The 16,160-nt window shown below is 33.0% G+C and overlaps 1 protein-coding gene across 1 annotated transcript in view; it reads left to right on the forward strand.

Moving 5' to 3' along the window:
- Nucleotides 1-16,160, forward strand: part of LOC136977861 (putative leucine-rich repeat-containing protein DDB_G0290503) — a 66,689-nt gene that overhangs the window by 40,661 nt on the left and 9,868 nt on the right. Inside the window, exons 12-15 of the mRNA XM_067273449.1 lie at nucleotides 547-609; nucleotides 2,507-2,638; nucleotides 6,800-6,916; nucleotides 8,283-8,534. Of these exons, the coding sequence (XP_067129550.1) occupies nucleotides 547-609; nucleotides 2,507-2,638; nucleotides 6,800-6,916; nucleotides 8,283-8,534 (564 nt within the window). The remainder of the gene's footprint in view (nucleotides 1-546; nucleotides 610-2,506; nucleotides 2,639-6,799; nucleotides 6,917-8,282; nucleotides 8,535-16,160) is intronic.

Raw genomic sequence — 16,160 nt, forward strand, 5'->3', positions numbered from 1 at the left:
TTTTTTTTTTCGTAAACAGTTTCCAACAAACTTTAATAAATTTTTTTTATTTGTGAAAATTTCTACATAATTCAAAGGTAATTTTTAATACATATTTTACACAGTATTATTATTATTATTATTATTTTGGAGATTGAAGGATGTATTAAGTTACTTAAAAATGAAAAGTAATTATTATAATCGATTTTAAGATTTATTTTATATCTTAACAATAATTAATTATATTCCGGGATCCCAGGAAATTTCAATCAGAATTAAACCCAATTGCCATAATCAAAATGATCGTTAACCTGTAATAGCCAAAAGTATTTATAATTATAATAATCAAAAAGACCTTTATTGTGAGTTTATTGTGAATAGTCATAAATTATAACATGCCAAAATAATGGGTACATTGAAACATCCCATCCCACTGCAATTTTCTATAGATGATTTCTCATCTAATAAAAAAATATTTTAAATTAAAGAGAAATTCTAATTTTTTTTTGTAATAAAAAAAAATTAAATTTAATCACTATATTAAAAAATATATATATATTTGAATAGGTACATGATGGATATTTATATACGTGTTCATCTGATAGGACAGCAAAGAAGTTTGATTTAAAAGTAATAATTTCTTATTTTTAACTATAAAATGCTACATTTAATAATTGTTTTATTTATAAATATTAAATAGTTATTAAAAAACAAATATGAAACCATAAATTTAGAAAATAAGAAACTTATGTTTTAACCTTTTCCAGGCGGTTAGATGCCAATGGGCATATATCACGTGACTTTTTTGTTAATTGGTGATGCAACAACACTCTTAGGCATAATTAATTAAAGAATTAATCAAAAAATTCAATTAATTTGCGTTATATTTGAGTTTTTCAGTGATCTTAGCTTTGATTCGCTCTTCTGTAGGTCGATGACTTTGTTTAAGCCAATAAGTGTTCTGTTACCACCCCTGGGCCATAAATATTTTGCTAAAAACATCCCCCTACCATTCTACAGCAAATCTTTGCAGTTAACTATACAGTTGGCTGAAAACAATCAAAGGGAAACTCCTTTTAAGGTTTTATTGGGTATCTTCTGTCTTTGTTGACATTAACTAATCACAAACTTGTAAAAGGAAAAAATTGCTGCAAAAAGCCCTGCCTCCAACCTCCAACCTTTGAAGTAAAATGTAAACAATCGCAATAAATTAGCTTTTTAAATCGTTTTTTTTTTAGCTCTAATTAACTAATTTAATGTACAGTACTTAGACATTAAATTAGCTAATTCAACAATATTTAGGCAAGTAAATGTGTTTTCAAAACTATCTAGCAATAAATAATCCCGGGAAACTTCACCTTCCTATAGTAAGTCTATGGAAGATCTTCTTGCTGTTAATTGGCTTTAAAATTCTTGATTCTATGCCTATTATGCTCTAATTGGTAATTTATATTATGACTGAATCAACTTCAGTGTATGAGAGTTTTTTCAGCACCGTCTGGTCTGGATTTTCCCGCAAAGAACCAATCCACATGATTGGAGTCAGAATGTAAACAAACATTAAAAAATAGCTATATTCTTTATTTTAGAGTGTAATTCTACTAGTTTTCATGTTATTTGACTCTACTTTGACAAGAAGATTTCTTATTAAATGCTTCCAGCTGAAAAATTTACCGGGAAATTCATTATTTCTGGATATTGCATAATCGCAAGAAAAAATTAACTAATCACTTCTTATAGTGTATTATTATATAAAGCATTAAAAAATATATAAAAATTGTCAAATATTCACTATTTGAAGCAGAAATATATATTGATAAACTTTGACGTGTCACTTCACGATAACAATGGACTCCTCTCCGGCTAAGTAATTTGAGACATAGTGTAAATAATGGCAATAACTTCTCCCCGCTCTAGATGGAGAGCTGCGGTTTGCTTTGTTTAAAAGAAGACAGATGTGTCTAACAGATGTATAAAGTTCAGCGAATCTCTGTAAATTAATTTTTTTTTCTTTTGTTTGTAAACTTAAATTTTAATATTATTTTAAATTTGTATTAAACTAAAAATTAAACAGTCATAAACTGCAATATGTTTTTAATCAAACACAAAAAACAGATTGAATATAGCGCAATTTTGAAGCGAAATATCACAATTTAAAAAATTATCTAAAAAATGCAAAAATGCACTGCATGATGAATTCCACTTAATTACTTAATGTTTTTTTTTGCCAATCCAGAAAAAGTTAAGTATAAATTACAGTTGTTTTATTTTTCACTCCCAAACATAACGAAATTGGTTATATCTTCATTAAAAATTCTGTTTTTTGTTAAATTTATGGTTTACATAGTATAATTTATGTTCCAATTGTTGCATTTTTTCTTTTTTTTAGTGTCTACACTTTGCTATGTTTTTGATACTTGTGTTTACCTATATGTAGATAAAATTATAAATTATTATAATATTGATAAAGCAATATTTACATTTAATTCAGATATAAAATTACAATTTTCTAGTTTTTATTTTACAGAATCTAAATAATGTGTTGAGTTTTACTGGTCACCAGAAAACGTTGTCTTCGATCCATATTACTAAGTTTGGAGGTGAAAAACAAGTGTTTACGTCATCAATGGATGGTTGCCTTCGCTGTTTTAATGATCTGGTGATAGAAAATTTGCTTAATTTTATAATTTTAATTAAATGTTCATAATTCAGTTGTAACTAACTAATAATAATTAAATATATAAAGATCCACAACTGTATCAATATACTATTTTGTTATAAACACATCTGTATCTGTATAGACTACATGTACAGTACATTATACATTATAACTATATCTGCATAATGCAGATGTAGTTATAATGTATTCAGGGGTGGCCCTAGGGCGGGCGAACGGTGTGACTACACCAGGTGCCATCATAGGGGATGCCAAAAATGCAACGATAGACTGTCTGCGCAAAAAATAAAACCCAATCACATTATTGCTACTTAACCCTACCTGCCAAAATAAATTCTATACAACAGTGAGCTGGGTTGTGCACATTTCAAAGATGCGCATATATAGTGTGAAATTTGCACTTAACGTTGTAGACTGTTAACCTTTTCAAACAAATATTGTTTCTCATTCATACTACTACTATGCTAATCTTTCAGAGGTCTGAGTTATTAATAATGTAAAAAATGTATGTTATCTTTAGTCTCTACGTACAGTTTAGTCTCTACAGGGGGGTGCCACAACGAGATCTCGCACCACCTGAAAACCTTGCTAGGGCCACCCCTGAATGTATTATGCTAATGCAGTTTATAATGTCAAAAATAAGATGTAATTAATTTGTCAATTACTTGTCTTCTAATGAGTTGTGTGTGAAAGGTTTCTGTCCAGAAGGAAATTTCACCTTATTATAGGATAAATAGGGTTTAAATCTATTCATACTGAAATGAAGTAAATGCAGTGAAGTGAAAATTGTAAAAACTCAGTAATAAATTTTTATTAAACTAATGTTTCTTTATTATCATTAATTTATAAGTGATTATGCATGTGCAAAAGTTTCTGGCCATTCTCATTATTTAAATGTAATGCTTAGTCACATTCATTCAGCATTTTGCTTTATTGTGCACAGCACAGGAGGATCACTCAGATTGTAAAAATGCCTACACATATCAATGATAAAAATACATGAAACTGCAATCACATTTTTTTTAGTTGGAAGATCTTCATTGCAAATAGCATTACTTCTACTTATTGGGAATCAAGAATGAATGATACTTTTCCTGGATATCACGCTGGTTAGGGTTTAAAAGACAAACTACAATGTGGTTGACCAAAGAAAACAACTGCTAAAGTAGACAAGATTATCAAGCAGTAAGAAAACAGTAGTTTGTTAGTTGAGTAATTGTGAGCATATTGCTCACAAACTACACAAGAAAATGTTTCCTCTGTTAGTCTCAGCACAGTTACAAAGCATCTACATGATATTGGACTATTTGGCTGTGTTAAAGTCAAGAAACCTTTGATTAGTAAGAATAGGAAGACCTGACTTAAGGTTGGTAAGGAATACTGAAACTGGAAGACTGAAGATTGGAAGAGGGTCACTTTCACAGATGAGTCTAAGTTTAGTGTCTTTGGGAACAATGGAAAGCAGCATGATCAACATCCAGTTGGAACCAGAAATTATCCTAGATATCAAATGCCTACAGTAAAGTGAAGAGATGGAAATGTTCTCTTGTGGAGGGTGTTTTCAGCCCAAAGAAATGGATCATTGGTAAATATTGATGGAATAATGAATGCTTAGAAGCATAAGGAAATTTTGCAAACAAACCTGTTGTTTGCAAAAGTACCTCAAACACACGTCAAAGTTGTGTGAAAGAGTGGCTTAGGTTTTAAAGTGGCCAGCTCACCTTAAGACAATTCAGCATCTTTGGGAGCCACTTAAGCAAAGGGTTTTTTGCAGTGGTATACATCTGCCTAGAGATGCATTGTTCCATGATTTACAAGAGGAATGGTCCAAAATCCCTGCTGACACAATTGCTTGACTGATTGCAGTAATTCCACAGTGTTGTGAGGCAATAATTGCAGAAAAGGGATATCAAGTACTGATGTGCCAATAATGTTTATTCTTTTAAATAAAAGGAATGTGAAAGTTTTTTATGTTTGTTTAAACTAGTGACTAGAAACTTATGCATTGGCTTCTGTAATGCTTTCTGGTATAATAAACACAGATTGTATTTTGAAGAGATATGTAGTACTTTATTATGATCATTTGCATCTTACATGTTATATATTTAAGTTTTAACTGTTCCTCTCTGATAAAGCTCAAAAACTTAATCTGGCTGGAAACTTTTGCATACTACTGTATATTGGCCATCCATTATGGGTGAGTTGCAGAGAGCAAACCTGCCCTCCACCTTCTTCTTGCTTGTCAGGAGTTTCCTGAGTGACCATAAAGTGGAATATGTCACTCAACGAAAAGGTATATCAGGAGACTGGAGAGGGGTTGCCCAGGGGTCATGCATATAGCCCTCCTTTGGAATATCCTTGACGACTCGTCATGCCAGATGAAGTCCAGCTGCAGGTCTACGCGGATGACCTGTTACTAGTAGTTGCAGACACTAACAGATGTGACATGGAGAGTTGCGGAAATGAAATAATAGAATGGCTTGTTTGTTGGGGGTAGTCATACAAACTGCCCTCTAGTCCTGAGAAATCAGAGGCCTTGATGGTGGCCTGTACTGGAGTGTTGGTACGCCAGCCAATTTACCAGATTCATGGAAACCCCATCAGAAGGGTGAACTAGCTTTAGTACCTTGGTGTCATCATAGATCAGACCATTTGCTGAATGTCTCATCTGAAGCACGTTCGAGACAGAATGAACCTCATAATAGTGGCTGGCTAGACAGGACCACAGATTAAGTGGTGAAGCAATCTGGATCATCTACAAAATGGTCTTGGAGTATTTGATGGAAAGACTGCTAACGTGAAGCAGAGCAGGATGCTGCTAAGTATTCAGAAGCCTGCTGCCCTACATGTCACTAGAGCATACAGAACTGTGTCCACAGATGTAGCCCTAGTCTTGACTGGACTGCTGCCTTTGCCCCTGGTAGTCAGCCAGGAGGCAGCCTTCTACAGAACAACAATGGAAGGAAAAGAGGTGAAACACTGTGATCAGATGTTCCCAGCCACAAAGCTCTCATGATGAGAGCTTTGTGGCTGGGAACATATAATAATATCAACACAATTCGTAACAAATTAAAGCAAATAAATTTAAAATTATGAAGTACAGTAGAGCATCGATTATCTGACCCCCGATTAACCGACCGCGTTCTAGTCGGCAAATTCAAATGTCCACTAGTGATGTGGCGCTACAATATTTGGCTATGTCTTGGCTACTTTAATATTATTTTTGTTAAATTTTTGCATGTTTTAGCTGGCAACACTGGCTCGACCATGAAAGGGAGGCTAGTATTTAAACCAGGCCTAATACACTATACTAATAATGTATTTTTTCATACTTTTCGGTTATCTGACTTTTCAGTTATCCAACCAACCCCAGTCCCCAATTAAGTCGGATAATCGATGCTCTACTGTAATTACTTTTCATTGAAAAATAAAATATGATTATTGTATTTTCATGTGGATTAAAAGGTACTTTGAGAGAATGTGTAGATTTAGCCTTGGAATGGATTATATGTAGATTTTAAATTTCAGTTATGAACTTTCGACAGTTTTTTCTTTATTGAAATTACTAAGACTGTCCTCAAAACGTACGAATATCTGTGATACACAAAAATTTTTTCATCTGCCATTGTCATTTTTCTCCTGAGCTACCAGAGACTTCTTTAGTTCTCTTTCAAAGACAGTAGCTTACCTCTAGTTGTTTTCTATTCATTTTAATTCTGTTCAGTCTACTGTAATTGAATTAGACACTCCTATTTGAATTTTGAATACTAAAGTAGCAATTTGGTTTCATTCGTAGCAAGTTAGTTAAAGATGCAGTTTCTAAACTAACGTGACTTCATTGAAACTAGTTTTATTGAAAATATATTTACAGCCATCCTGTTCTTAGACATCAAAGGTGCATTTGATAATGCATGACATCCAGCTATCTTAAACAGATTTTAGATTGAAATTGTCTTCTCTATATCGTAAAAATATATTTATCATAAAAAATTTGATAATTCTATTAAAAATTATATCTTTTTAATTAAAAATTAGTAAGTAATATAACAAAGTAAAATTATTGTTTAATAACACAATGTTAAAAAATTAATTTGATTCTACTAAATAAATCTTTAATTATATATTATTGTTATTTTATTTTAGAATGGTCAATGTCTTCAAGTAGTAGAAGTCAATTCTCCCATTTTATGTGTAGCGAAAGGATGGGATAAATTATATCTAGGTTTACATTCAGGAAAAGTTTCAATTTTCAGTTTAACAGTAAGTAATATACATTACAAAATTGTAGTTTAATTGTTAATATTATAGAATGAAATTAAGTTTCTTTAATAAATTTCAGTTTTGAGATAATTGTTTGATTAACATATTAGATTTTCTATATACTTTAAAAAAATTATAATTTTAATTTATTGCTGTATTATTGATTGGTACGTGTATTTTTATTTATTGACACTAATGCAGTAGCAGGTCAAAAATAAATAAAACAGATTGTCTCTTCTAGGAATATAACTTTTACTTTTAAATATTCCAAAGATTTTCAGTTCATCATTAGAGATAAATCACGTAAAAACAATGAAATACACTCAATAATTCTAAAACAATGCTTGAGTATATTAATTGAATTGAATATTTGCTCTTGGACATTGAAATTATTTCATGTACAAAATTATAATACATTGACATCTACAAATTTTACACAAATTATTTAAACTACTTATACAATTATACTTATAGAAGTAAAATATTAAAATTGCAATTACAGTGGGATCTTTTGATTTATGTGGAAGTTACATAAATTTGTACTCCATGCCAAGTAGCCCCAGTTAATTGCTAGACACTTATGCAGCTTTACAATTAACAGAAAAACTTAAAATGTATTTATAATGTTTTTAGTATATATGTAATATGTATATGTAATAGTTATGTTTTTAATATCTTTTTTACTTATTTCATAAAATTCAGCTGGTTTTCAGGATTGCAAGATCGACTACAAGTTGCAGATTCAGATATTTGTAGGGCTCCAGGCTAGTACATTAGGGTAACTTACTACTTTTTGGGCCACTTTAAAAATAATTTGGGTTACATTTTGAGGAATTCTGCTTTATTTTTTTATAAAATCTATCTAGCAACCTGTGAAGTTCTCACTGTACATGCTGTTTACCTGCAGTTTATTCATATTATTATTATTATTAATAATTAACAAAAGTAGCATTCTGTATATGTAGCCGTATTCAGTTACCTTAATAAATTCCATCAATTACTGTACAAGGCATTTGGCATATTGTACAGCTCTTGGAAAATTTGAAGTCGCGATTATTTCGTCCCTCGAGTTTCGAACTAACAAGGATTTCCTGTAAAAATTAAATAATGTTTAATTAAAAGCATGATATCAAAATTGTCACTGTAGTTTTAATTGAAAATTTGACATTATGTATATATTTAAAAAATATGAATTTCTAAATTTGTTATTAATTGTTAAATAAATTGATTATTTTTATTATTATTTTATATAACTTTCAAATCTGGTTCTATCAATTATAGTATTTTTGAACACTGTTTTTCAATGAATTTATTTAGAATCATTAAATGTTTTGTTTGAAACTCAGTTAAAATTGTTTTATTTCAGACTAAAAAAATAATAGATTTTATTCGTTGTGCTGAATGTGCAATAAGTTGCATTGCAACCGCTGCTGAAGGTGCACAGAAAATTCTTTGCATTGCTTCGTATGATACTGCTTTGACAGTGCGGGATGCACAGTCTGGACTACTACTGAGATGTTTAGAAGGACAAATAAAACCACCTTGTTCTATTCGGATATCAGCAAACATAGTTTATACGTCCACAACTGAAAGAACACTTTTAATACATAATTTGTCCGTAAGTTTTTTTATTTAATATAAATTTTACTGAATATATTGATTAAATCTATTCAATTAAAATATTTAAGTTAATTATCAGACAGTTTAATTATGATTTAGTAATTTGTTAAAAAAATTTTTTAGAATTTTTGATTTTTGTCATAATATATATATAATATATAGTCATACATATAATATTATGGTGTCTAGAGTCAAACCCCATTATCAGTAATGACACAAGGATTTTCATTCTTGGAGGTGGAAGTGGAGCAGAATGCTATTTTAGTGGAATGAATGTAGCTGTACATTTTATCATCAAATTAACTAACTTTTAAAATTTAATTATCAATTTTTATTCAGTCGTATAAGCTGTAAAAGTTTTGTGAGAACATGTAATTACTTGCCAAACAACCAATTCACATTTAAAGAATCCTCCTCCAATAATGATCAGTATAGAGAAACACAAATAAATTATTTCTGAGTGGTCAAAGCACACAAGTCCACCCTAGTACTATCCAAGCCTTATTGTGTTATCATTTATCCTAATTTTGCATTAATGAGTAGATTTACAGTCCAATAAACAAGGATAGACATTTAAATATCAATAAAACCTTTTGTGATCTCATTGAACATAATAACAATTATATGTGGTGTCTGTGGATGGCTGAGCTGAGCGTTAAGAGGCGCATGTAGAACTCAGTTTAAGAAAACACGAAGAACTTCTTATAACATATAAGGACGTACACTTTAATATAATACAGAGGACGTTACAACACAAAGAACACTAACAAATCGTCTTGAGGCGGACACGTCGTAGCTTCTTCCTTTCCTACTCTTACCGTCGTCGTCTTTTCGCCTCGGGGAGAAGAATGCGCTTAAGCTTCGTCTTCGTCTTTTCCCGCGTGCTGCCAGAATGGGTGCGCACGACATTCGGCTTGACCATGTCGCTAGCGCGGGGGACGGGCACCACATTCGGCCGTCCTGGATTCGTCTGGACCTCCAGCGACACTAAAATACAAACGAAAAACAAAGAAAACAGAACTACAAAAATATAAGTCTTTGAAAAGTAAAAGTTCTAAGGTTGATCGTCTTTTAAGTCCGTCAAACGTCCGTCTTCTTGGAAAATGGATAAGAAGCAGCTTTCGTCTTAAGGCTCATTACGTCTTCTTCAAGCAGCCCTTTCGTTTTTAAACGTCGTTTGTCGTCTTCTCATTAGCATTCTGGAATAGCATTCCACGGTTTCAAAAATTCGGAACACGTTGTCGTGCCATTTGGTCCTTCGTGACATCCTTCCTTCATTACGTCATAGGTGTTTCCTTCTTTAACTTTCATGATCCTGTAGGGTCCAAGATACTTTGGTTTTAGTTTCAATTGCGGTCCAAATTGAGTTCTTTTGATGGCAACCAAGTCATTAACTCGATAAGGTCTAGATTCTTTTCTTCTTAAATTGTACGTCTTCCTATTTTCCTCTTGTACTTTAAAAATCTGTTGCTTAGCGTGCTTTCTAAGTTCTTCTCTCTGAGCTTCAAAATTTGCTTGAAATTCAACTTCGATCATTTCCCTGAGCTTTTCCAGTCCATTCACATTCATCCTCGTTCCAAAAAGTAGTTCAAAAGGTGTAGTGTCTATGCTACGCTGATAAGTGGAATTAATCGCTCGCTGCAGTTCATTTGTATACTTGTACCACTGAGCTGGATTATTTATTGATAACTTCGAAAGAATTGATATAATAGTCTGATTTATACGTTCTACTTGCCCGTTTGCTCTAGGCAGGCCAGTAGTTATTAAATGATGCTTAATGTTCTCTTTAGAACAATAGTCAGCGAACTCACTAGAGGTAAATGCTGTACCTCTATCGGATATAATTTGAGAAGGGTTCCCAAATGCAGCCTTTTGTATCTCTAATTTCGCAATAGTTTCAGCGGATGTAGTGGTTTTCGTAGGATAAATCCACACGAATTTGGTAAATGAGTCGATTACTGCTAGAATGTACTTATAATTCTTATGTGTACTTTCCAATGGTCCGAGGTGATCAATATGATAAGTTTTTAATGGAATATCTTCTTTATGAAGTGGGTGTAAAAGTCCTTCCTTCTTTCCCTTCTTACGATTCACTAGTAGACAATGAACACAATTGGCTACAATTTTCTCTACTTTCTGTCTAAGCTTGGGGATAAAATAATATTCTTCGATGTTTTTCTCAGTATATTTAATTCCTGTATGTCCCTTTTCATGAGCGTCTCTTATAATCTCTGTTTGCATACTTTCAGGTACAACGACTAATTCTTTACCGTCCACAAATTTATATAAGATTCCTTGTCTCTCACAATAATCTTCATACTTAGAAATTTTTAACAGTTCTTTAATTGCTTTTATTTCGCTATCATTATCCTGGGCTGATTTTAACTTTGGTATAATATTGTTGACAGAAATACAAAGTACATTTACGGGAGATCTACTAAGGGCGTCGACGTGAGCCATCTTAGTACCGGAACGATGCTCAACAACATAATTGAATTCTTGTAGGATCAAAACCCAACGAGCTATGCGAGTGGATAAATCTCTCTTCGCCAGAGTCTTCTCAAATGCAGAACAATCGGTGACTATTTTAAATGGAATTCCCAATAGATATACACGAAATTTCTTTAAAGCCTCTATTATAGCAAGAGCTTCGAGTTCATAGCTCGAATATTTCTTTTCGGCGTCTGTTGTCTTTCTACTCATGAAATAGGTAGGATGAAATTTATTATCATTTGGAGATTTTTGCATTAAAATTGCTCCATACCCCTCTAAGCTTGCGTCGGTGTGTAGCTCGGTTTCATAATTAGGATTATATATTCCCAAGACTGGCTTCTCAGCTAACAGTGTTTTAAGTCGATCAAAGGAATTTCTCTCCTCTTCACCGAATTTAAACTGACGGTCTTTCTTCAAAAGGTCACTCAACGGCTTAGCAATAACGGAATAGTTCGGAATGAACTTCCTGAAGTATCCACTAAGTCCTAAAAAGCTTTGAATTTTTTTCAAGTTGGTTGGTTCCGGAAAATTGAGAACAGCCCTAGTTTTTAAAGTAGATGGGAAAATTTTACCTTCTTCTACTACGTGACCCAAAAATTCAATTCTCTTTTTTAAAAAATGAGATTTCTTAAAGTTTATCTCTAGTCCATAATCACTGGCAAGTTCTAAGACTCTTTCGAGTCGCTTGATTCCTTCTTCAAGCGAGGAAGACAAAATGATGATGTCGTCCATATAAGGTAATACAATGCCATCATTAATCAAAGGTCGGAAAATGGTGTTGATATACCTTTGAAACACAGCGGGAGAGTTGCAAAGTCCAAAGGGAACCTTAAGGAATTGATATTGTCCTTCATGTGTCACGAATGCAGTATACTTCCTGCTATCTTTATTTACATCGACATGGAAAAATCCATTTTTGAGATCGATTGTACTAAAAATTTGTGATCCCTGTAGCCTGTCTAAGATATCTTCAATTAGTGGGAGGGGAAACCTGTCCTTTACAATTATTTTGTTCAATTTTCTGTAATCTATGCATACACGGGGGGTTCCATCCTTTTTCTTTACGACCACCACTGGACTACAATATTCTGAAGAACTTGACTCTATTATTCCTTGCTTTAACCATTCAGCGACTTGAGTTTCAACAATCCTTTTCTCGGAAAATGGCAATCTACGCGGCTGATGAAATATCGGTTCGTGATTTTTGACCAAAATATTTAGTTCTACATTTGTTCTCTCAACTTTATGTGGAACATAATCCAAAACCAATTGTTGCACCTTACTTTTAAAAATATTAGGAACGTCTGGTTCAATGTTTACGTCGATTTCACCCGTCGTAGTTAAATCGATTGGCAAAATAGACAAACAGTTTATTTCCTTAACACATCGAGTTTTATTTTTTATTACGATACCACTTTCATTAATAGTTGTCTCGCCCTGCATTAAAACATTAAGGCCTACGATGGCGTCACAAGTCATTACATCGTTTGCTACTACGCACACATCAGCACGACACTTAAAATCATCAATTTGAATATTTTCTGTAAAACAGCCTAATGGGTCAACTACTGACTTTCCAAATCCATTTAAAGTGGAATTAGTTGGGAATAACCTCCTAAATCCTAGTTTATCGAAAACAGATTTTCTAAGTAATGTTGCTTGACTCCCAGTGTCCATCACCGCCTTTATACTCATGTTACCAATTACTGTCGTTTTAAACAATTTCGGTTCTATAGCAATATCTAAAGTGGCAAGTTCTGGTTTTGAATTTGATTTTGGGCATTCAGAAGCCTTGTGACCAAACGCTTCACACTGAAAACACTTTAAACCTTTATCTTTATGAATACAATACTTGGAGATATGATTTCTCGAACCACAATTATAACAAATTCTGTTGCTACGATTATCAACATAACCATTCTGCTTTACGTTATTTTTATTCGCATTTTCGTATTTTGCATTAGATCTATAATTTTCATACCTTGGTTTATTTCTATCGAAAGTATTATTATTTCTGTTATAAGAATCATGTCTAGGCTTCACTCTGTCGAAAACACCCTTGCCCTTAACAGAATCACCTTTTATTACTTCATAAACTTTAAGTTTTTCTTTAAATTCTGACAAGTCTTTACATCTGTATAAAATAATTTTATTTTCGTGTTTATCGTTGATCCCTTTAATCACATAATGCATTAAAGCACCATCATCTATTTTTCCGAAATTACACAACTCTTTCATCTTTAAATAATATTCCTGAACGGACTCAGAGTCTTGCATTGTGCGCTTACTTAAAATCTCATGCAACTTAGCCGAATTAATTTCAAAAGAGAATTCATCTATCAAGGCTTGTTTTAGTCTTTGCCACGAATTAATCTCGGGTACTGTTCTTACGAATAAAGAGGCGTTACCACCAAGGGATCTTTTCGCAAAAATGAATTTTTGTAATTCAGACAAACTAAATAATTTAGAGATATTTTCAAAATGTTCGATCCAACGAATAACATTCTCGTGCGATTCTGCATTAAACTTAGAAATGGTACTTTCGATATCGGAATAATTAATGGTAACACCATTGGGAACGGAACTAGCGGCAGCATTACTTTGTTCGGATTGGATAAAGGAATCGAGACTGTTTTTATTTTTATTCATATCGCACTGCATTGAAAGTTCACCTCCACTTTCATTTTTTTCATTTGGTTCATCGGCTTCAGACTCAGAGCCGGACAAAACGTCGAGTCGGACATGCTGGGCTAAGGACTCCAAAACACACAAATCGGCTAGAATTCTCTTCGCCACTTCCGACTTATTACCCTCGAAAGATATGTTTAGAATGTTGGAAATCGTGATCAGCTCATTCAGGGAAAAGTCACTTTCTATACTTTTCAGTTTCTTATTGAAATCGTCACTGTCTAAAGCAAACGTGAATCCACTAAAATTTCTTATTCTCTTTCGATTTGAGCGATCACCGTCGGTATTAAAAATAAATTTATGGAGAATTTTAATTTTATCAAATTTGCAGTTTTTCAATGCAACGCTTATTTCTTTTATGTCATTTAGGATCATTTTGAAAAATAAAAGTGTACGTACCCCTTACTCTGCTTCCAAGATGAGTGTTTTTGTATCTAAAAGTGCAGCAACTATTTGTAGCAAGTTTCGTGGAATTTCCTGTCACCCCGCACTTCCTCTCTAAAAGTATGTGAACCTCGGCCAGGTGTCAGACGGGTGACATAACTTACGACCCTTATGTAAACTCTTGTCCACTTCCCTACTCGCCTTCTCTGCTGCTCTCAAATAGCTTAGACATCGAAATAAAACCTTCCTTTTTGCCAACTCAACCTTGGACTATCTGAATCATTTTATAATCTTCAAACACTATGATTTCGATAATCCACAATCACTTAGATCACTTTCAGTCACTTGCATCCCACTCCTGAGAAAATGTGGTGTCTGTGGATGGCTGAGCTGAGCGTTAAGAGGCGCATGTAGAACTCAGTTTAAGAAAACACGAAGAACTTCTTATAACATATAAGGACGTACACTTTAATATAATACAGAGGACGTTACAACACAAAAAACACTAACAAATCGTCTTGAGGCGGACACGTCGTAGCTTCTTCCTTTCCTACTCTTACCGTCGTCGTCTTTTCGCCTCGGGGGAGAAGAATGCGCTTAAGCTTCGTCTTCGTCTTTTCCCGCGTGCGCCAGAATGGGTGCGCACGACATTCGGCTTGACCATGTCGCTAGCGCGGGGGACGGGCACCACATATATTACATTGCTTAATACAAAATATGTTGTTTCCAGCTTCTCTGAAGTCATGTGAGCCAACTCAAAGTGACCATGTGCTTTGACTTTAACATTGGCCACAATATACAAGGTGATTCAAAAGTAACAGAAACTTTAAAAAATTAATAACTCGCAAACTATTTACAATTTTCACAGAAATGCTTAGAAAGAAACAGGATTTTTTTTGTGTGTAATAAAAATTTTAGTACCAAAATAGTTACATTTCTTGCCATAGATGGTGCTTGATAAGATTACATAATTTGTGAAGTTGTTACTAGAGCTTAAACTAAGAACATTTTTATTTTTTTATTCTTTCTTTAACAAATTGACAAATGATTTCAGTTTTTTACAGCGCTATCTATGGCAAGAAATGTAACTACAGTAGAGCATCGATTATCTGACCCCCGATTAACCGACTTATTGGTTATCCGACCGCGCTCTAGTCGGCAAATTCAAATGTCCGCTAGTGATGTGGCGCTACAATATTTGGTTATATCTTGGCTACTTTAATATTATTTTTGTTAAATTTTTGCATGTTTTAGCTGGCAGCATGGCTCGACCATGAAAGGGAGGCTAGTATTTAAACCAGGCCTAATATACTATACAGTCAAACCTGTTTTTATGCAGTCTTTTTTTGTGCGATTTTTTTAATGCGATTTTTTATTTGTGCGGTTTTTTTTGTGCGATTTTTTTATTTATTTATGCGTATAGTTGGCGACTAGTCTCATGCGATTTGTCATGTCTCACGTTGACTTATTATAGCTAAATAAACTTATTATAGCATAAATGAACTTATTATAGTAATATTATTGCATGAATATGCAAAAAATGAAATAATTTATTTTTTAAGTCAACAAAACACCACCTGGACAAAAATATGTAAAACAGACGATAGACGAGACGATGCAGTCAAGTGCTGACATCTGTTGTCAATAAATTCTATTTCATACAGTTTTGAGTTATTTTCTATGAGAGACTTTTTTTATGCGGTCCCTATCCACTGCATAAAAAAAATATTTTTTTAATTGTGTTGCGAAAACTATTTTTTATAGCCAATCGTGAAGTTTCGTGCGATTTTTTTTAATGCGGTCCCTATCCACCGCATAAAAACAGGTTTGACTGTACTAATAATGTATTTTTTCATACTTTTCGGTTATCCGACCAACCCCAGTCCCCAATTAAGTCGGATAATTGATGCTCTACTGTATTTTGATACTAAAATTTTTATTACACATAAAAAACCCTGCTTCATTCTAAGGATTTCTGCATCTTACTGTAAATAGTTTGTGAGTTATTAATTTTTAAAAATTTCTGTGACTTGAATCACCCTGTATATGACATCAATAT

The sequence above is a fragment of the Centruroides vittatus genome, unplaced genomic scaffold, assembly GCF_030686945.1.
Source record: "Centruroides vittatus isolate TY-2023 unplaced genomic scaffold, ASM3068694v2 contig_480, whole genome shotgun sequence".
In the NCBI taxonomy this organism is placed as follows: Eukaryota; Metazoa; Arthropoda; class Arachnida; order Scorpiones; family Buthidae; genus Centruroides; species Centruroides vittatus.